The sequence below is a fragment of the Poecile atricapillus genome, chromosome W, assembly GCF_030490865.1.
Source record: "Poecile atricapillus isolate bPoeAtr1 chromosome W, bPoeAtr1.hap1, whole genome shotgun sequence".
In the NCBI taxonomy this organism is placed as follows: domain Eukaryota; kingdom Metazoa; phylum Chordata; class Aves; order Passeriformes; family Paridae; genus Poecile; species Poecile atricapillus.
The window spans coordinates 86,017,670-86,039,303 of record NC_081288.1 but is presented as its reverse complement, the minus strand read 5'-3'; the positions used below and the strand labels follow the sequence as shown (position 1 = coordinate 86,039,303).

General features: G+C 44.1%; 1 protein-coding gene across 1 annotated transcript in view; it reads right to left on the bottom strand.

Moving 5' to 3' along the window:
• The window catches only part of LOC131592508 (guanine nucleotide-binding protein G(q) subunit alpha), a 333,898-nt gene that overhangs the window by 7,456 nt on the left and 304,808 nt on the right, over positions 1 to 21,634 (bottom strand). Inside the window, exon 6 of the mRNA XM_058864069.1 lies at positions 1,721 to 1,874. Coding sequence (XP_058720052.1) covers positions 1,721 to 1,874 — 154 coding nt within the window. The remainder of the gene's footprint in view (positions 1 to 1,720; positions 1,875 to 21,634) is intronic.

Sequence of the window (21,634 nt, the reverse complement as noted above, 5' to 3'; positions counted from 1 at the left end):
CTCAAACAGGAAAAGCATGAAACTTTTTCCTTCTATCACTATCTAGTTTTGAAAATGAGAGATTTAATTTTTTTTTTTTTGTAGCTTTTGAATCTGCTTTTCACTCTCAGGTGTGACAAAAGAGATGTTATTAAATAAATTTGATATTTTTCTTTGTTACCAAAGCCTCCACTCAGTTACCTTTGAATACCTCGGTTTTCACCTCAGGAGAACTTTCTCAAAGTACAGCTTCTTTAGAAACAGCTGTTTGTTCCATTTAATGTTTTCTGCGACAAGCACATTAAATTTCATATAAGTAACGTAAAATTAAAATAATGGAAACAAAGAAGAAATGATAGAATAAAAAGGTGGGAGAAGTGATACTGGTTTATCTGAGAGTCACAGAGAATTTATGACTCTTGTCTTTAGATTTACAGCCTTAAACAAAAAAACAACAAAACACAAATCCAATTAAAAAAGAAGAGCATGTGAGATGCTGAGTAGAATGAAAAATGTATTTTTATATAATTTTAGGTTTATACTTCAGTTCAAATCTGTTGGAGTCTGAAACACAGAATGTGTGCCCTTGTCTCTGATGTCTAACAGATCCAGGAGAACACTGAATTTCATATAACATGAAATTTATGAGCATGTTTTCATGGTGATACATGAAAACAATTGTTAAAGTTAGATAGAAAAGCTAAAAGTGTGAGTGTGTAGATTAGAGAGTTTTCTTAAGTCACTGGGTGAAAAAGTTAGAGTTTAAGCTAGTTTAGAAAGCAGAAGACAAGATGGAGGATTTAGACTGTTGTCTCTTTTCCTTCTTTCTTCATCTTCTTCTTCTACAGGTTTTTGGGTAATAGTAGGTGATTGGATAGAAAATGTTGCAGTGCAGCACACAGGTGTTGGATCATTGGGTCATTAAGAAAAATAATCTACGTGTCTATTGTTAATTGGATAAGAATAAGTATAAAGATGAAAGAACTGCATAGTTCAGGGCCATTTTGTGCCTGCAAGGCCAAAGTGAACCAAAAGATGAATTGAACTTGAGGAAAAGTCTGGAAAAGACCTGCCAAGTTTTGTGATAACATCCTAATAAACATGAGAAACAAGATCCTAATGAACTCTGAAGTTTTCTTCTGACCCAGAGAACTGAAATAAGCGGAACTCCCTGTGAGGGAGTATCCTGAAAGAGTTCAGCTCAGAGAAGCTGAGAAATTCAGGAGGGAGAAGTACAGAAGAAGCACAGCAGAATCAAAAGAGAGGAAAAAAAAAAAAACAAATTAAAAAAGTTATACAAATCCTCACCTCAACTTATGAACAAGGACAGAATAAGGTCCATTGCTAATATGATGTTACTCATCTAGAACAAATAATTTCACATGAAAGGTACTGCTGTCTTGTCCACTATTAATGGAGGTATAAGATGAAATCCTAGAAATCTAGAAAGTTCCACAAGACTTCAGTGACTTTAAAAATTTGAAGCATTAAAAACTGTTATTTTTAATAATTTTTTCCTTTTCATACAATTTTTTTTTTAAAACATGACCAGCAAGTCATTCAACTCCAAAATAACCATTTGGTGTACTTAGTACAATTTGTAAAGAATAAAATGGATTTAATGAAGAATGGGTGATTATCTTTGTCCTTAGATCCATCAATCAAAATATGGGCAATGCTACTACATTTGGTCATTACTGCAATTTAAATGGGGCATGACCTCTGGTGGCAATATACTTACCATCATACTCTGGGAAATAATCAACTAAATGAGAGTACATAATTTTCTCTTCTAAAAGATCTTTTTTATTTAAGAACAGAATGACCGAAGAATTCTGGAACCATGGATATGTGATAATTGTCCTAAAGAGTGCTTTGCTTTCTTCCATTCGATTCTGGAATTAAAAAAAAAAAAATAAAAGAGATACATTTATGCAGCTGTGAAAATATATATTTTTTTTAAATCAATCAATGCAATTCCATTTTAGTTGATAAACATATCCATTTCATGTTTTTGACCTTCTTGCCAAAATGTAAGATATAACTGATTCATTTACAGTTCATAGGTATGTGGTATATTAAATATGCAGTCAGTTTCCTTTTGCAAACTCAATGACTCAAGCATGACTATTCTTTAGAACACAGGTCACAGACACGATTCCTGTAACAGGTACTGTTGTAAATACTGATTATTCAGTTATAATCAGCCAACAAATTCATGGGTACTGAAATGCATGTGGTTCAAGGCAGAGATAAATGTACAAGACATAATAACCAAGTTTCAAGAACCTTATTTATTTTATATGAGTTTCCTGAACTTTAAATGCAAGTAATCCTTAATTTTTTTAAAGAGATCAAAATTAAAATAGTTCCAGGTAAATTTAGAATTTACTCATTGATAACCTGAGAATATTTGCCCAAATCAAAGGCTTATGGCATAAAATCTTACAAATGGTATATTTGTTTCTAACATTGAGTTAGCCTTCACTTAAGCTTTGTTTAATTGCTTCTGCAAAGCATTTTGCATGATAGTGGAAATTTGATGAGGCCCTTGAGCCTATTAGGGGAACTTCTGGGGAGATGCCCTGGAAGAATATGCCACAGGCTTCGAGAAAGCCTAACTGCTTAGGATGAGACAAAAAGGCTTCCCCCATGGTGCTATACAATACTAGGTTAATCTACATCAGTTTCTATAGGTCATTGCCCTTATCCTTGCCCCTGTGCCGCCCGTGTGTCCCCAGACCATTGGTTCCCGATCCCATACTTAACCTGAGACACTGCAGGAAGTCTTTGTCTTTTGTCAATGGATCCCTTTGGTGGGAGTTTGCAATAAAACCTCACTGGGATACTGTACAAGAGACCCTTCCCATCTTTCTTTGCTGACTTATCCATGGTGTGTGCAAGTTCGGGGGGCTTGTCCCGAGCTCTGGCCGAGCCGGGCTGGTTCCTGGCTCGGCTGCAGTGACGGAGTTCACCGGGGACTGCCGAGTAAAGAAGGAGAAAAAAACTCTGGACCTGCAGCAGGCCGAAACAGCGACTACACTCTCCAGAGCAGCCATGGGGAATTTTCTATCGCAGACGGCTCCAGCTCCTGCACTGGCAGAAGTCACAGAACCATCTACAAAGCCTGGGCAAGATTTTAAACTTGTCATTACCCAGATGAGACTTGCAGATTAATCCTTTTATCCAGAGAGAAGAAAAGAGAATGATCAGCATGTAAAGAGACTTTATGGACTGTCAGAGACAGTAAGGAAAGAGAGAATAAGGAGATGCTTTACAGCTGAAATATCTTTCTGTTAAAGCTATGGAGATGGACAATAGTAGTTTAAAAAGACTCCTTTAATTCATGACAGAGTATGGGGAGGAATAGAGTGTTCAAAGTGTAAATTTTGAGTAAGAAGTAGAATAATTGTGATACAGTGAAGTGCTGGAAGATTTGAAGCCTTGAGAGGAAATGAGAAAACTGTTTTCTAGTAGAGCTCACAGAGACAAATGAAGAAGACTTTTGCCTTTGAATAAATCATCCTTAAAATGACATCCCTAAACTCATGGCCCATACACACCTCAGAGTGATGTGAAATGGGAGGAGTGAGCTCTGATACCAGCATTTCTGAGCAGCTGACATCAGAGAAATAGAAAACTATAACAAAAATAGTTTTCTTGTGAGAAACTCTATAGATTAGCAGAAAGAGACTTCTGTTTCTCTACAAAGATTGATGAAAAGACTAGCAAGAATTGGGACTGTTTTTAAACACCAAAGTTCCAAAGTTTTTGTCTCTGTTGTCATGTGAACAAGGGAATGGTGAATAGTAGGAGATAAAAAAGGTTTTCTGGAAGTTTATTCTGGTGTTCTTATTATTATAGTTTGTTAATAAACTTTCCTTATTCTTTTTAAGTTTTAAACCTGTTTTGCTCTTGTTCTAATCCATATCTCACAGCAAGAAATAAGTAATTTTTTTTTAGTTACTGGTTTAAAACCACGACAAACATAAACCAGACTTTATGATACCAGTATCATAAAGTCACTCCAGGACACTTATCTTATGGGAATCGTGTTTTGAGACATGTAATCACATTCTTTAAGTCCTCACACAGGTTTCTAAAGAGCAAAATCAAAGTGAATCTTGCAGATTCTGATGTTGTTGAGCCATAGAATCGTAGAATTGTTTAAGTTGGAAAAGGCCTAAAAGATTATAGTCCAACCATTAACCTAACACTACCAAGTCCACCACTAAACCATATCCCTAAGTTCCACATCTGCACATTTTTTAAATACCCTCAAGGGATGGTGACTCAACCACTTCCCTGGGCAACCTGTTTGAATGCTTGATAACCCTTTCAGTGAAGAATTATTTCCTAATATCCTACCTGAACCTCCCCTGGTGCAACTTGTGGCCATTTCTGCTTATTCTGTCAATTGTTACATAGGACAAGAAACTAACACTGTTACAACCTCCTTTCAAACACTTGTAGAGAGCAATAAGGTCTCCCCTGAGCCTTCTATTCTCCAGACTAAAAACACTCATTATGCTCATCTACTCCTCATAGGACTTATGCTCCAGGTGCTTCATCAGCTTTGTTACTCTTCTTTGGATGTGTTCCAGCACCTCCATGTCTTTCTTGTAGTGAGGGGTCCAAAACTGAACTCAGGATTTGAGTTGTGGCTGCACCAGTGCTGAGTACAAAGGGATAACCATTTCCCTAGTCCTGCTGGCCACATTATTTCTGATACAAGCCAAGACGCCATTGGCCTTCTTGGCCATGTGGGCACACAATGGCTCATGTTCAGCTGGCTGTCAACCAATACTTCCCACATCTTTTTCTGTTGGGCAGCTTTCCAGCCATTCTTCCTCAAGCCTATAGTATTGCATCAGGTGACCCAGGTGCAAAACCTGGCACTTGGCCTTGTTGAACTTCATAGTTGGCCTCAGCCCATTGATCCAGCCTGTCCAGATCTCTCTGCAGAGCCTTCCTACCGTCCAGCAGACCAACACACCTGCCCAAACTTGGTGTAATCTGCAAACTTACTGAAGGTTCACTCAATCCCATTGTCCAGATCACTGATAAAGATATTAAGCAGGACTGTCCGCAATACAGAGCCCTGAGAAACACCGCTACTGACCGTCTGCCAATTGGATTTAACTCCATTCACCACAAGACTTTGGGCCCATCCAGCCAACCAGGTTTTTACCCAGCAAGGAGTATACCTGTCCACCCAGTTTCTCATAGACAGTGCTATGGGAAATGGTGTCAAAAGCTTTGCTAAAGTCCAGGTCAACAACATCCAAAGTGGATCACCTTGTCATATGTCGTGGTTTTAAAGCAGTAACTAAAAAAATTACTAGAAAACTTACTTATTTCTTGCTGTGAGATATGGATTAGAACAAGAGTAAAACAGGCTTAAAACTTAATAGGAATAAAGAAAGTTTATTAACAAAACTACAAGAATAAGAACAACAGAATAAACCTCCAGAAAACCCCTTTATCCCCCACTACTTAACCATTCCCTCATTCACATGACAACATAGAGACAAAAATGTTTGGAACTTTGGTGTTTAAAACAGTCCCAATTCCTGCTAGAGTCATTTCATCAGCCTTTGTAGAGAAACAGAAGTCTTCTTCTGCTAATCTATGGAGTTTCTCACAAGAAAACTATTTCTGTTATAGCTTTCTATTTTTCTGATGCCAGCTGCCCGGAAATCCTGTCATCAGTTCACTCGTCCCATTTCACATCACTCTGAGGTGTGTTATGGGTCAATGAGTCTAGGGATGTCATTTTTAAGGATGAGTTATTTAAAGGCAAAAGTTCTCTTCATTTGTCTCTGTGAGCTTCCCTGGAAACAGTTTTCTCATTGCCCTCAAGGCCTCAAATCTTCACTTCACTCTGTTTCAGCACCTCACTGTATCACAATTACTCTACCTTTTGCTCAAAATCCACACACTTTGAACACTCCATTCCTCCCAATATACTCTGTCATGAATTAAAGGAGTTTTTTCAGGACGCTATTGTCCATCTCCATAGCTTTAAGAGAAAAATGTTTCAGCTTATAAAGCATCTCCTTATTCTCTCTTCCCCATCTAAAACTTAACTCTTATCTTCACTGTCTTTGATGATTTTATGATGTCTTCTTCATGTTGATTGTCTCTCTGTCTCTCTGGGAAAAAGGAGTAATCTGCACGTTTTATCTAGGTAGTAAAAGAATTAAAGTCTTGGAAAAGCTGCAAGTGTTCATGGTGTCAGGTTTCAGTCCAGCAGCAGAAACTGAAAACTAAGCCCAGTTGGTCGGCTCTGCTTCTCCCCCCCCCCCCTCCCCCCTCGCCCTCTGCGGCCTTGTTGTCCGGCCTGGAGGGGGGGGGAGGAGGCCAAGACAGATCCTTGTTACCTTTCCAGAAGCCGGAAACTAAAGAGAGACAAGAGAGCTTTGACTGTACGTCTTAAGGTGGTGTTCACAAGTTGACCTCACTTTTCAATGGTCAAAACTGCTCTCAATTCTTAGAAATGACTGATAATTGGTCAGGAGAAAAGACTCCCATCAGACACCAGCAGCTTCAACTTCCTTAGCTTCCAAAGCTATCTTAAATGTAAAGTCACCCTATGACATCATAGAAGGAGATCAAGTTAGTTAAACAGAACCTGCTGCCAGTACACTTGGATGGGTCTTAACCCAACACCCCATGTCCGCCCAAGCCCCACGGCTCCTGCTAAGGCTGTGGAGTTTTCTGTTACATTTTTTTTGCCACCCTGGAGTGTGCCCGTCTCTGTCATTCCAGCCACTGCTTTGAGGTTCCTACTACAGCCCATTTCACCATCCAGAGGGGCAGTGAGGCGAGCTGCCCCAGGAGGTTTGTAAAGGAAGCCCCCTCTCTCTCTGTCCTCTGACAGTTTGCCTGCCAGTTTGCCTGCCATTGCCTGCGTGGAGAGGCAGATGAGCTGGTGCTACAGCGCCCCCTGCAGCCACAGGAGAATCATCGCACCTGCCCTGCCCACTGGGAGCTAACAGTGCTCCTGCTGGCTGTGACCATAACTACACCAAAGGGGAAAGTGCTTGACAGCTGAGAGGCTGTTGCTGTGTTTCTGGTTTTGTTTGCTGTTGCTGCTGTTGTGGTTATTTGTTTGACTTGTTATACATGGATATATATATATATATACTAGCAAAGAACTGTTATTCCTTTTCCCATGTCTTTGCCTGAAAACCCTGTAAATTCAAAGTTATGATAATTTGGAGGGAAGGGAGTCATTTTCTATTCCAAGGGAGGTTCCTGCCTTCCTTGGCAGACACCTTTCTTTCAAACCAAGACAATGCAATCAGTTGCATTGTTTTCAATGGTGTAAGAATTTCATTCAACAAGGAGAAAAACTGAAATATCAACAAAGTTGAGTATAAAACATAAGCTCTTAGGTCAATTGTTAAAGCACAATTTTGAAGATTCCTTTTATAACTTTCTAATATACAGACCTAATAAAAATATCATAGATAAAACATGAGGGGAGTCAGACAAGGGGAAAAACTGAAGGAGTACATGTCCTAAATTCACAAGGGTTTTTTATCAGTTTTGTTTTCTGTGGTTTTCTTTGGTTTTTTTACTGTCACAAACTACAGTCACACCATGGACAATAGTATCTCTAACTATTAAGGTTTGAGAAAATAAAAAACCTAACACGCCCTATAGACAGAAGCATATGTGTATCTTCTTCTGATGTCTTAGCAATAGTAAACCCTGTAGGATTTAGCTCTTCCATTCTGTTCCTGTAATTTCTACCTTCAGGTGGGTGGTCTTTCCAAAACTGAGCCACTCCTTCAGAAGTATATAAAAATATTTATCAGGCTTTTCCCCTTTCCCTGTTGTTATAAGGAAGGTAGACAGGATTTTGTTAAACACATATTAAACTCTAAGCACCTTTTAAAAATTGTCCCAAAAGCTATCATTGTAAACCTGAATTTAAAATGTTTTATTATGAAAAACTATTAATCTCTTGTTTCTATTGAAAGGATCATATGAATAAAACCTCTTGCTTTTTGTAGTTTGATAGAATCAGAAAGTTTAAAAGAAAGCAGAGGCATAACAAAAGAAGCAAAGAGATGAAATGTTATAGCTTCAATACTGATAGAATACTAATAGAAAGTAATGGACTTTTAATGAAAATATTACAATTTGAAAGCATGAGTTTAAAGACTGTTAAACTTGTTACTCATATTTACAATGAGAAACAAGTGCAGTAAATTTAATTTGGCGTAACTGATAAATATTCAATTTAAGCCTACAGGATAAATATTAGGACAATTAATTTCCTACTGTTATGAATGTCTTATTATTATTCCTGGGCAACCTGCTTTAGCTGACCTTGATTAAACAAGAAGGTTAGACTAGATTATCTCAAGATTCCCCTTCCCACTTCAAGCATTCTGTGATTCAGCAAAAGTACTTAAGTCTAATTCTAACTGTAAATATGTATGTATTTCTGCAAAACTGATCCCTTGCTTATCATTAGACATGAGAAAAATTGTGTTGCAAGATGGTCTGTTAGGAATTGAGTAGGAAAATTTCATCATATCTGTTGCTGAATAGCTCTGCCCAACAGGGAACCTCCTACATTCTTTGCACTAAGATACTGGGACACTTACATTTGGAGAATTTTCCCTTTATTTCACCATAAATTACTCATTTTAAAATTAGGAGCAGGAATTTACGGCTTATTTCCAGAGTCAGAATTATCATACAATATTACTGGTCCTACCTAATGCAGAGTTTGACTACATGATAGAGTAAGGGTTAGGTCTATCAATGGTAAAACACCACAGTTAGATGAGAGCGGTTACTTTTATAACCTAAGAGAACATAAAGACTGACTGTGGAGCAGGGATACTGATGCATTGCTGAGACCATTAGGTACTACTGAACAACCAAGGGTCAAATATTTAATCTATTGAAATGTAAACATCTGTAAGTGTGAACTGCCTCCACCCAGGGAGGCAAAGATTTAGTTTCACATAAGCATTGCATTGTTAAAGTGAGAGGTGTGGCTTTAAAACTCGGGAAGAGTAAATTCTACCATCTGCCTAGGGGGATGGGCCCTGAGAACCTGGGAAGAGTTGCCCCACCCCAGACCCTCATGGGGTGGCAGCCCAGGGTGTTCTGATTGGTTTTGTGCCCCTGGAGTTTCTCCCTTGCTATCTTCTTATACGACCCCGACATTAAACTCCACCCTGGTTCTGTCCTATAAAAAACACCACCCTGCTTCTATTCGGGGCTCTCTGTATCTGGATTTAAGATGAGTTTGTTCCTGTGTTGAATAAATGGTTTCCTGAGCCGAAGCCCATCTTGTTGGAGTCCCATGCCAGTTGCCAGTAACTGTAGCCTCCCTGGACATGATCCTGCATCCCCGGAACGCTACATGTAAGTGCTCACACATATCTCACTGAAACCCCACTGAAATGACAGTAGAATATTATACCAGAAGTGTGAGCTGAAATTAACTTCTGAAGCCCATCTAGTCCATCTTTTCACTCAAGTTTAGTTATTAGCAGCACGAGACCAAGTCAGTCATTGCTTTGTCTAAGAAAGTCCTCCAAGAATGGAGATTTTGCCACCTCTCTGGGTTCCCTTTTCCAGTGCTAAACTAATCTCCAAGGGAGAACTGTTTCTTACAAACACATTAACTACCTGTTGGTACAGCTGAAGAAATATGATCTAGTTGTAGAAATAGAGATAGGATAACAAGGAATATAGGGGAAGGCCTCTATTAGAGATCTGACCTTATATCAGATGTAATGTGAAGGAAGCCTTGACAAACTAAGCAAGACAGTATGGCTCTTTGAAGAGAAGACAGGAGCAGTGGGGAGAAGGCAGCATTTAAGATCTTGTTCAATTTTGTATTGCATTAAGATACATGGTATATTCCCGAGACTTACCCTCTGTAATAAATTAATCTGTAAATAAAAATTCATAAAAAGTATAAATAAGATATGTATGTGTTGTAATGATATAAAATCCAAAATGTAAAAAAAATCCTTCTCCGGGTCTGGTTGGGAGTTCCCTCCGAGAGGCAACAGATTGCAACCAACACCCAGATAACGAACATCAGCTCAGAAAATAGACAGGACGAGGGCCATCAGGAGGACAAAAGAACTGGCTCGGAGGAGATATCCATCTCCGGACCTGAACAACGCCCTGCAAATCTCTGTTGGGGAACAATCAGGTGGACAAAAAGGACAAGCCCCGAGAAGGTAGTCGTCGCCAGACCTGAACACCCCACCTGTCAAACCGGTGTTGGAGAAGCAATCAAAAGAAACAAAGGGAAAGGCTCCGCCGAGATATCCATCGGCACCAGCCCGGATCACACCACTCTGCCTAGATGACACAAATTGAAATACATACAGAATCTCTTTACATATGAGGAGATCCTGTCCGGACACTTGTTAGCTCTATTTTTCCATGCCAGGAAATCCATTCACCAGACAATCAAGGACACTTGGTGAATGGAGCCTACTTGGAATTCTAGCCTGAGGACATAAAATCTCTATAAAACCCCAGGCCTGAGAACCCTCGAACGTGGATTTGGGAATCCTATACCTCTGGTGTAGACCCTGTCCACCCAGCGCTGCGCTGACCATTTTATTGTGGTTTTTTCTCGTTGTTTGTTCTTTGTTGTTTATTAATAAATTTCTCTTTTTATTTTTATCCTGAATTTGCCTTTGCATTTATAACACCTCTGATCTGTAATGTGTTAGTTCCTTCCCAATCACTCCTCCTTTTTGGTTTTTTCTGATTGGTTGTAACCCGTTTTCCCTACTCCCTCTCCCTCTGTTCAAAAGACAGCACAGGACCAGATTCTTCCTCTTTTCTGCCCTGGATGACTTCTGATTAAAAGCTGGGACCCAGTCCCATCAGGCGAGAGCTTCCTTGTCTGTATCTCCAGTCCTGGCTATCAACCCCCCTCCCCCTGCCTTGTACCACGGCAGGGCAGACGCAGTCCCAGGGGTGCGGGGGGGACTTAAATAGTTCATTCTCTAGCTCTGATTTTATGAGCCAGCTCTACCCCAAAAAATTGCTTTCAGCAAAAGCCTATTTCAGCTGCAATGGAAAATCACACAATCACTAGGTTGCAAGAGACCTTTAAGATCATCAAGTCCAACCCATGCTCTAACACCACCTCAACTAAACCATGGCACTGAGTGCTACATCCAATCTTTTTTTAAACACATCCAGGGATGGTGACTCCACCACCTCCCCAGGCAGACGATTCCAGTACTTAATCAGTCTTTCAGTAAAAAACTTTTTCCTAACATCTGTTTGGGTTAGGTGTCTTTTTTTTTTTTTTTTTTTAGTTCTGGCTTGCTTGTGGAATTTTTACCCATTAGTTGCAGGGAAAACCTAACTGTGGGTACTTGGTGGGTGCTTGACAAAAGACAAAGAGTTCGGCCGGGACCCGGGGGGGGGAAGGGGGCAGGAAAAAAAGAAGGCGGGGACAGTTTGGCGGGCTTTCTTCAGCTTCAGAGAAGGACACTTTGAGCGCGGAGCTGTTGCGGTGGGAGAAGGGAATTTCGCCATCACCCAGATGGAGCTGCTGCTTCTTCTCCTTCTTCCTTCTTTGTTGGTGGCCTCGCACCCCCTGTCCTGCCGGGACATGTGGCAGTGCCAGCCACTGCCATGGAGCTGCTGATACACCTCAGCCACAAGCCCGGGATCTCAGCTCATCCCTGCTGTTCCAGCTAAGTGTTCCTCAGAGCCCTGCAGGAGCACCGGGACTGCCCACCCGAGAGGGTTTGTGAAGCAAAGCCTCTCCCCCATCCCTTCCTGTCTCGGCCGAGAAGGCTGTCACGGGGTCCCTGGTTCTATTTTCTTGCTAATGTTGTAGTTTATGTTGTTTGTTTGCCTTGTTATAAATACTAGTAAAGAACTGTTATTCCTATCCCCAGATCTCTGCCTGAGAGCCCCTTGATTTCAGAACTATAATAATTCGGAGGGAGGGGGTCTATGTTTTTTCATTCCAAGGGAGGCTCCTGCCCTCCTAGCAGACACCTGTCTTCTAAAACTGAGACAGATTTTGGCGCCCAGTGTGGGGCACTGAGAGAAAAAGGGCAAAAAAGGAACAGTTCTTAAATAACCTAACTTTTGTGTACTGGATTTAGAAACCTTGTTAGGTAGAACCATGTTGTTTAGCTTACCCAGGTTTGAGTGGCATGTGGTCACGGGTATATTTCTCCCATTTGCTGCACCTTACCTAAATATGGGTCCTATAACTGTTGTAGTGCATCTAAAAATCTTGGTATCTCCCAAGGGTAAAACTCAGCTCTGGTTTGTGTAATGTTAGTTCCTACCTGAAAACCTTCTTTCCCTTCCCCCTTCCCATTGGCTGTGACCTCCCTGTATCCCCTAATCACCCCTGCCCCCTGGTATAAGAGATAAGACCCAGGGCATTTCGGTCTCTCTCTTGCCCCGGATGGACGACAGACAATAAACCCGGATTATTCTAGCAAGTTTGAGCCTCCTGTGTCTAGATACTTTGAGTCCATGTTGTATCCACTCCAGGACCCCCTCCGCCGCCTGTGCCCTGAGACAAGCGGGGCTCTCACCACGGGGGGTGGGACAGAGGGGTCCCACCGGGAGGATGATTGCAGCATATAACTATGGCTACTGTGGCTATTATCCAGTTTGTTTTGTGGGTTGATAAGGTGAGGAATTCATGGATGTTTAACATCCTCTGGACGATGGGCTCATGGATTCAGAGCTATCACACACTAATTGGATGGTTTTGGGCTTGATTTAATAATGGTACCTACTGGGAGAAAATGACAGCTGGGGTAATTTTCTCCCAGCCTTTCACCCCGTTCCTTGGGCCTACCCCACCAGTTTTCAAAGGGTTAAAATCTTCTCTAAATGCTAATGACATCATACACTGGCTGGTGCTGCTGATAGGCCTGTTCTACTTAGCATTCAGAGACAAAGGGAAATTGACTGGGATAAGCACCCTGACACCTACCCCAGAGACTGGGGATGCTGCCACAGAACCTGACACAGCCCCAGAGACAGGGGGTGCTGCCCCAGAGCCTGCACCTTCCCCACAGCCCACCTCAGAAATGAACCACCCACAGTGGGTGGGGGTTCTGGTGAGGGAGATACGTGAGATGGGCCAGAAGCTAGAGTGCATTTCCTCAGCTGCTGGGGAACCCTCCCCCTGCCTTGAAGAGGGAGAGTCTGATGGTACAGCAGTGGAACACACAGACGTTACAACCATCCAGGTTCCAGCTGAACCACTGTCGTTCTAATTATGGAACGGCGAAAAGAACGACAAGGACTCTCAAGGGAGTCAGAACAGGAGAAATCCCTAGTTTATTGCTTCAGCCATGTTATATAGACTAGTTCGTGGAAAGTACAGAAAAGAAACTCTTATTGGTTAGTAAAGTGCCATCATTGGTCAGTGGGGTTCACCACCCCTTGACTTTCTCCTGCAAGGAAAACAAGAGGACAGACAAACAGCACCTGGCAGTTGTTTTCTGTCTCTGAGGATTGTTTTGAAATCATCCTATGAATTTCCCAGGCTAGCTTTCAGGCAGGACTGAGAGGCCATGGGGCCTGCAGCTTGCTCCAAAGCTAGCATCCCTAACTCACCCTTTCCGCTTAGGAAAAAATAAAAAATGTACAGTGTTTGTTATATCCTGCCGAGCTCTTGCAGGATAGAGAACAAACACAGCACAAGAGGTTTGGCTTATATTTTGATGTTTAAGAACTGTTTTCTTTGCAAGGATTCAACGGTTGACTCCAATATCTTTAATTTAGTGAACTAATACACACACTATATAAAACATTGTTAGTCTGTTTGAACTGACAGTCTAACTTGTCAATATAGTAGTTTAAAAGAACACTAAAGTGATAAAACTTACATTAAGTACACTTAGATTTATACTCAGTGAAAGTTCACTTATTTCTACTATGTAAAATCTACTTTTTTGCTGAAAGGACAATTCAGCTGACTCTGCTAATTGCAACAGTTTGTGGTTGCTGTAGGATGTTAAATAATTTGTTAGCAAAGTCATTTGTGATGTGGAGATGGTTGTTTCATTGAGTTCAGGCTGCTGTTGTTGTTTTTAGCAGGTTGCCATGGTAGCAGGGCTGCAGCAGTTGATCTGGGCAGCACTCTGTTTGTGGCTTTGTTTCTTTTCTCGCGCCGGCTGGGCACGGAGAGAGGAGTCTCCGCCCGCCTCTGCCGTGGTGGGCAGTGTCACCGCTGCTAGGAGGCGGTGAGGAGGCTGGAGAGGACACTCCCGATGAGGGAAGCAGCAATGGGTGTTTTGGCGCAGCCCAGCGCATGCGCAGGTCGCGCGGGGGAGCGCAGGGGGGGCTGGGCTCTCTTTCCCCACCCCCCGCTGCTTTTCGGCCGGAGCGTGGGTTGGCGCAAAGTGAACGCGGCCGAGCGCGGAGTGAACGCGGCCGAACGCGGAGGGAGCGCGGGCCGCGCGGGGCTAGCGCGGCCCGCGGACGCGCAGGGCGAGCAAGGCCGCTGCTCTCCCCCGCCGCTTCCCCGCCGGCACTCCGGATGGGCGCGGGGGGGGGTGGTTTCTCCCTGCGGCGCCGGCTCACCCTGCAGGGCGAGCGCGAGGGAGCGCAGGGGCTCTCTCTCCCCCTCCCCCCCGCCCCCCTCCGCTGCCGCTTTATGGCCGGAGCTCCGGACGGGTGCGGGGCGAGGATGCGCGGGGGGGCCGCGCGCCCCGCCGCGGTGATACGCGGGGGGTTTGTTACTCTTGCCACGGGTCTGGCCCTGACCACAGATCCGGGTTTGGGCTCGGCTTCTGCAGGGTTTTCGTGGCTGGCTGGAGGTCGCAGCTCGGGCGGCTGCCCGGGCCCCCCAGCGGCGGCGGCGGCGGGCCTGGGTTTCCCAGACTCGCTTTTTCTTCTTTCTTTTCCATCTCTTTTCTTGTTTTCTCTTCGCTGCTGCTGCCGCCGCCACTACGGCGGCGGCGCATCTGGGGCGGCGGCCCGCCCGCCGGACGCGGGTGAGCTGAGCGCTGTCTCTTTTTCTGTCCGCCACGCTGACGGGCCGCAGCGGGGGTGTTCGCGCTTCCGCTCGCGGCACAGAAGAAAGAAGCTCGGAGAGCGCGGAGGGGCCGGAGAAAGGAGGTTCTACGGCCGCCCGCGGCGGCGCCTTTGGCGCCGGCGGAGACTTTGCGGATGGCACAGGTGGAGGCGGCTCTCGCGGCGCTGGCGATGGCGGTGCCTGCGGGTGCGGTGAAGGCAGAGCCGCGCGATTTCTGCTCTTCTGTTGTTTTTCTGTTGGCAAAACCTGCGCGCCGAGCTCTGGTTCACAAACTGCTCTTGCTCGCGGTCAAAGTTTTCTAAGGGTCCGGGCAGAGTCGGGGGGGCGTTACGCTGCTCATCCATGGCCTCATCTCCCGGTCTCTCATCTTGTACCACGGAAGCACTTTCGGCATCAAAGTTTCTCATCTCGGCTTCACTGTTTTTAGGCTGGCACTGTTCCAGTGCCTTAAAAATCACTCCCCAAGTTGCTGCCAAGCTGCACGCACTGGTATTTCCCGCAGCCAGCTCAGTCCACAGGTGGTCCCCTACTGACCACCAAATCTCAAGGTCAAATGCGTTGTTCACAGTCACAGTAAAACCTTGCTCTTTCTCCCACTGGAATAAAGCACGTATATCTTCAGGAATACAGAGTCCCATGCTCAGCACGGCATCTTGCCATGCAAGGCTGATAAACTGCTCGTTAGCTAAATTACAGTTCTCCATTATGAAAATTGTTTATCTTAACGGCTCTGCGAACGCGGTTGCGACGCTATCGGCTCAGACCCGGGGTTTTTGAGCTCTGCTTCGTTAAGATAAGCCGTTCCAAGCCCGCTCACTGGCAGGCTCCACTATCCCGTTGGTTTTCAAAACCAGCTTTGTCTGGAAAAGCCCGGGAGAATTCCCTTACCCCTCTAGGGGGAAGGGCTGGCTTTTTCCCCCCCCCCCCCCCCCTCGCTGCTTACCCTCAGGGGTTTAGCAGATGTCGTCACGTCGGGTCGTTTTCAGACCTTGGGAGTCAGTAGATGCATTTCACATCGGGTTACCAGACCTCGGGGGGTCGGTTGCACATCACGTCGGGCGGAACCAGATGTCGTTCTAATTAGGAACGGCGAAAAGAACGACAAGGACTCTCAAGGGAGTCAGAACAGGAGAAATCCCTAGTTTATTGCTTCAGCCATGTTATATAGACTAGTTCGTGGAAAGTACAGAAAAGAAACTCTTATTGGTTAGTAAAGTGCTACATTACCATCATTGGTCAGTGGGGTTCACCACCCCTTGACTTTCTCCTGCAAGGAAAACAAGAGGACAGACAAACAGCACCTGGCAGTTGTTTTCTGTCTCTGAGGATTGTTTTGAAATCCTCCTATGAATTTCCCAGGCTAGCTTTCAGGCAGGACTGAGAGGCCATGGGGCCTGCAGCTTGCTCCAAAGCTAGCATCCATAAACCACAAGGGCAGTCACAGCCAGCAGCAGTGGCCCCTGTGGAAATGAGGAAGTCTAAGATGAAATCACAGCACCCTGTTGATAAGGATAAGAAAGGAGGGCCCTCACAACCTGCAGGGGAGCCAGAAGCTGAAATCATTACAAAGTCTCTGACATATGACTGTCTCCGTAATCTAAAAAAAACATTGTGAGGCGAAGGCATAAGGCTTATACAACCGGGTTACTTTGGGTCTAGGACCTTATGGGTGCAGGCATGCAACTGGATGGTGGTGAGGCAAGGAATGTGGGACCCTTGACCCAGGACTCAGGTGTGAATCAGATATTTGTCAGAGACCCAGGGCCCCTTTCCCTCTGGGAGCAGCTTTTGATGAGTGTAAGAGAGAGGTTTGTCCACAGAGAGAGAATGGAAGAGCACTATCTTAGAAGGGGCTGGAAAACCACTGAGGAAGGGATCCATCAGCTGAGAAAAGTGGCAGTATTAGAGATCCTTTTTGGGAGGGGTGGACACCATGACAATGACCCTGAAAAAGTCAGGTACACTGGGCAGATGTTGTGGAGTCTGGCAAATCTAGGGCCAGGTGAATACACCACATTCATCACAACGATTAATGCCAATAACAACCGAGACACAATGGCTTCTGTCGCCACCAGGCTTAGAAATTTCGAGACCATGGTCCATGGCCCGCAGCAGGCTCAGGTTTCTGCTGTGATTAACGAACTCAAAGAGGAGATGAGGGAAATGAGGGAAGAGATGAGGAAGAGCAGTTCCCATATGGCACCAGTGTGAGTCACAAGCCCAAAACTCCAAGCCCAATGTCCCCCAGCTAGAGAGAGAGGGTACACCCCACGAGCTGAGCTGTGGTTTTTTCTATGTGACCATGGGGAAGACATGGGAAAGTGGGATGGTGTCCTGGTTTAGGGCAAATCTGGGAGAAAACTTCAAATGGCCCCCGCCGGGAAGCAAACCCACGCGGCCCCTTTCTCCCATCCCCCAACCAGTTCGGGAAGAGATTTCTCTGAGAGAAGTGGAAAAAACCTGTTTATTTCACAGGCACAGCACTACCCAGCACAAAAATGAACGATATCAAATTACAAAACCTCTCGCCGTTCAGAAGAGATGACAAACTTCAGAGGGTCTCTTTCCTGTGGATGTTCGCTCTGTTATCAATCCCTCTGGCACTGGAAAATGCCGCTGCCCAGGCTGGGCTCCCGGTAGTCCACGGGTGCAAGCTCCCGGTGCTCCCCCGAGTCCCCAGTTCAGAACAGGTTCGATTTGTTTCAGAAAAGGGAAAGAAAACAGTCCAGGAAGACCTCTCTGCTCTGGCTAGCTGGAAAGCCAAGGCGATCTGCCTCTTGTTGTCTGTCTGTGCTGTAGTCAAAACTCCTGATGCGGGGGGGAGCAAATACAGTCTCTGATAACAGACTCGGTGCTTCTTTTCCACTCACTTTTACTCTTAGATGAAATATTAAGAATACAAAATCTGTGTCTGGGTTAGGTGGATGAATGGGGATACAATTTAACATCATAATCAACCCAGGACAGATGGGAAACCTACTTTTGCCCTGGCAGCACGAGTGTGTCAACTCAAGGAGGGAACCATTAACCAGAAAAGTTCCACTGAAGTGAAGGTAGCTTCAACCTCCTGTGACCAAACTGCCAGATATTACAGAAAAGAGGATGATCCCCTTGAAGGAACCTCTAACATGTATGCCCAGGGAGGAGAGGATGACCAGTGCTAGCCAGGAGGAGGCACGAGAAAACCTGGTCTTTTGGACGGTGTGGCTCCGATGGCCTAGCACATCAGAGCCACAAAAATATGAAGCTTTAGTTGATACTGGTGCACAGTGTACCCTAATGCCATCAGGACATGTGAGGCCAGAACCTGTTTCCATTGCTGGGGTGACGGGGGGATCGCAACAATTGACTCTGTTAGAAGCCGAGGTGAGCCTGACTGGGGAAGAATGGCTGAAACATTCCATTGTGACTGGCTCAGAGACCCCGTGTATTCTGGGCATAGACTTCCTTTGGAATGGCTATTACCAAGACCCAAAGGGACTCAGGTGAGCATTTAGGATTGCAGCTGTAGAGGCAGAGGACATTAAGCAATTGAACACCTTGCCTGGAATATCAGAGAACCCATCTGCAGAAGGACTTCTGAAGGTGGAGGAGCAATGAATACCAATTGCCACCTCTGAAGTGCACCACCGGCAGTATAAGACAAATTGAGATGCTGTGATCCCCATCCACAAGATGATCTGTGGACTGGAGAGTCAAGGGGTGGTCAGCAAAACCCACTCACCCTTCAACAGCCCTATTTGTCCTGTGCGCAAGTCTGACAGAGAATGGAGATTGACTGTGGACTATCGTGGCTTGAATGAAGTGACTCCACCGCTGAGCGCTGCCGTGCCGGACATGCTGGAGCTCCAGTACGAGCTGGAGTCCAAGGCAGCAAAGTGGTACACCACTATTGACATTTCTAATGCATTTTTCTCCATTCCCCTGGCAGCAGAATGCAGGCCTCAGTTTGCCTTCACGTGGAGGGGAGTGCAGTACACTTGGAACCGACTGCCCCAGGGGTGGAAGTGATAGTAAAAGGTTCCAAAATCTTAGAAAATTCGAGGACTTAGGTTTGGAAAGCCCTGGGAAAAGCAGGCCCTGGGAAATGTTAAGCCTTGTGCTTGCTAAAGACCAGGTCAAGCTGCACCTGTGTAGTCAATATATGATAAATGATAGAATTGTTAGATGTGATTAGATATAATTATTGTTTAGAGAACATGGGGAACCATGTTAGGGGGCTAAGGGGGGATCACGAGAAATTCATGCTTGGGTAAAAACAATGCATACAATAGAACAATGTAAGATTAATAATTAATATGTAAGTTGCATAACGATAGAGTATAAAATATGTTCAACTCGAAAACCAAATCGGGTCAGATTTGGGTATGTGTACCCCTGACACCCAGAGCTCTTTAAATAAAGCACCTTCATATAACCATTCGTGGTTGTGTGTGATCCTGAACGCTAACATTTTGGCGACCCAGATGGGACCTTGTGAGTGCTGCTGAGCGAACTCGCGACCCGATCACGCTCCAGCCGGCACCGAGGGATTCTCGGGGAGCCCATCGGCCGCGACCGTCTCCGCTGCTCACAACGTCCCCGGGAGAAAAGGTAAGGTGCTTTAATTTGGTTTTGGTGCCTGCCAGTTAGACGCGGTGAAAGCTGCGCGTGGTTGGGCTAAAGGAATTCCTCTTGGTAAAAGCCTAGGCGCCGTCCGTAAGACGACTGCGAAAGCGTCGCAGGTTCGGCATTTGTGGTATATTATAGTTATAGTTATAATATGGAGAAGCTTAAAGGTATTTTGGGCAGCAGTGCTCCCATACCGGCTACTTCTCCTTTGGGGTGCTTATTAGCACATTGGAAACAAGGTAACTTTGGGAAAGAATTACATAAGGTTAAGTTAATTTCGGTGAGATCTCCCCACAGAAAAAGACCCCAGCGACCCCGTCTCGTCTGTTGGTAGCTATAACCCCTTTTGTCTTTCTTTACTTTGTTTTCCTTATCTCTCTCTCTCTCCTCTATCGCATAACCCTTGTTGTTGGCACTAAAATAAAGGTATATTATTGTTGTTATGATTTAAACTGAAATCCCTTTGTGTCCTTTTTGCACTCTGAGATCAAACGAACCTCTCACGAGTCCCACTCGCGTTAGCGAGTCATGACATCTAAATTGGCGTCACGGACAGGATTTCTGACAGACAGAAGGGGCTGCAGGTCTGTTGTGCAGTCTGTATTAGGGGAAAGACGTTTTGCTCCAGCCGCACCTAGCCCGACACTCCCAAAGAGTGAGCGGTGTCTAGAAAGCAAGGGGGGCAACTCGAATTTCCCGCAAACTGCACACGCCGAGGTGAAAAGCACCCCACACTCACTTGAGGGCTCTGTCTGCAGGATTTCGCAGAACATCTCTTAGTGCAAAAGGGTGGGAATGTTTTTGTTGTTGTTGTGTGTATGAATTTTGACTGCTTGGTGTAGCAAAGAGATAACTAGAATTTTAAACTGAAGGAGTGCCTCCCAAGCAGATTTGGTCTTTTTACCCATACAGGGAAGCAAAAAGTTGTGTGTGTGTGTGTATAATCTAAGTTTATACCTCCCTGTAGTGGTTTTTCCTTTGTAAAAAATGACTGAGAACAGCAGTGCAAAAGTTAAAACTGCATTTTATGCATGTTATGCTCTGTTAGCAAAACACAATACCAGACCTTCTCCAGGAGGAAAAAGTTGGTGCTCAATAATTGGTTTAATTTGGAAAATGTGATTGATAGAGTATGTTCATTACAATATGAAACAAAATTTAAACTGGGCAAAAATAAAACTATACTCTGCTCAGTTTTGGGAGCTTGTCTTACAGCAGCTATAGAAACTCGCTGTAAGTAAAGAAGTAAAGAAAAAAACTACCTCCAAAACCTAGTTAAAATTTTGCAAAGACAATTGGATGAAGAAAAAGTAAGATCAGTCTGTTGCAAGCAGCTCTCCATGATAAAAATTAAAAAAAATAAAAAATAAAAAAATGCTGACTTGCTAAAAGAAACAAGAGAGGAAAACCCCTCTCCTTAATCAAATTTACCCTCAAAAAGAGCTAACTTGGATAAAATTGTGGGGAACGCTGCTGTCCTAGTTTGAAACCTCTAATTAAAAATATAATTTTTAATTAGATAATATAATTACATAACATAATTTTACAATATAATTATTATATAATATATTATAGTATAATAGAATATAATATACTATTACTACTATATTATAATATAATATAATTATATCAATGATAAGGATCTTGGTCTGCATATAACTACTAAAATAGAAATAAAAAAATAGGAAAAAAAAAAAATAGAAAAAAAAAGAGAAAAGAAAAAGGGAGTACGGGCGTCTCCCTCACGAGTCAGAGACAGAATATGTATTCCGAGTGTCTCTCACTGGACGTGATCCAATTCGATTGGGAGAACAGGAATCCAGTGGGTACTGGGGACATGAAGTATTTTTAACAACAAGAGACATACATAGCCCATGGTCCCTAACTCAGCACGCAGCTTATTGGGCAGAGGGGCTTAACCCCTTGGAAAGGGGGGACTTTATTGCTATAGTTTGTACCCCCAACCAACTACTGAAAAATATTTAGAAAGCTGCCTGCTTACAAATGATA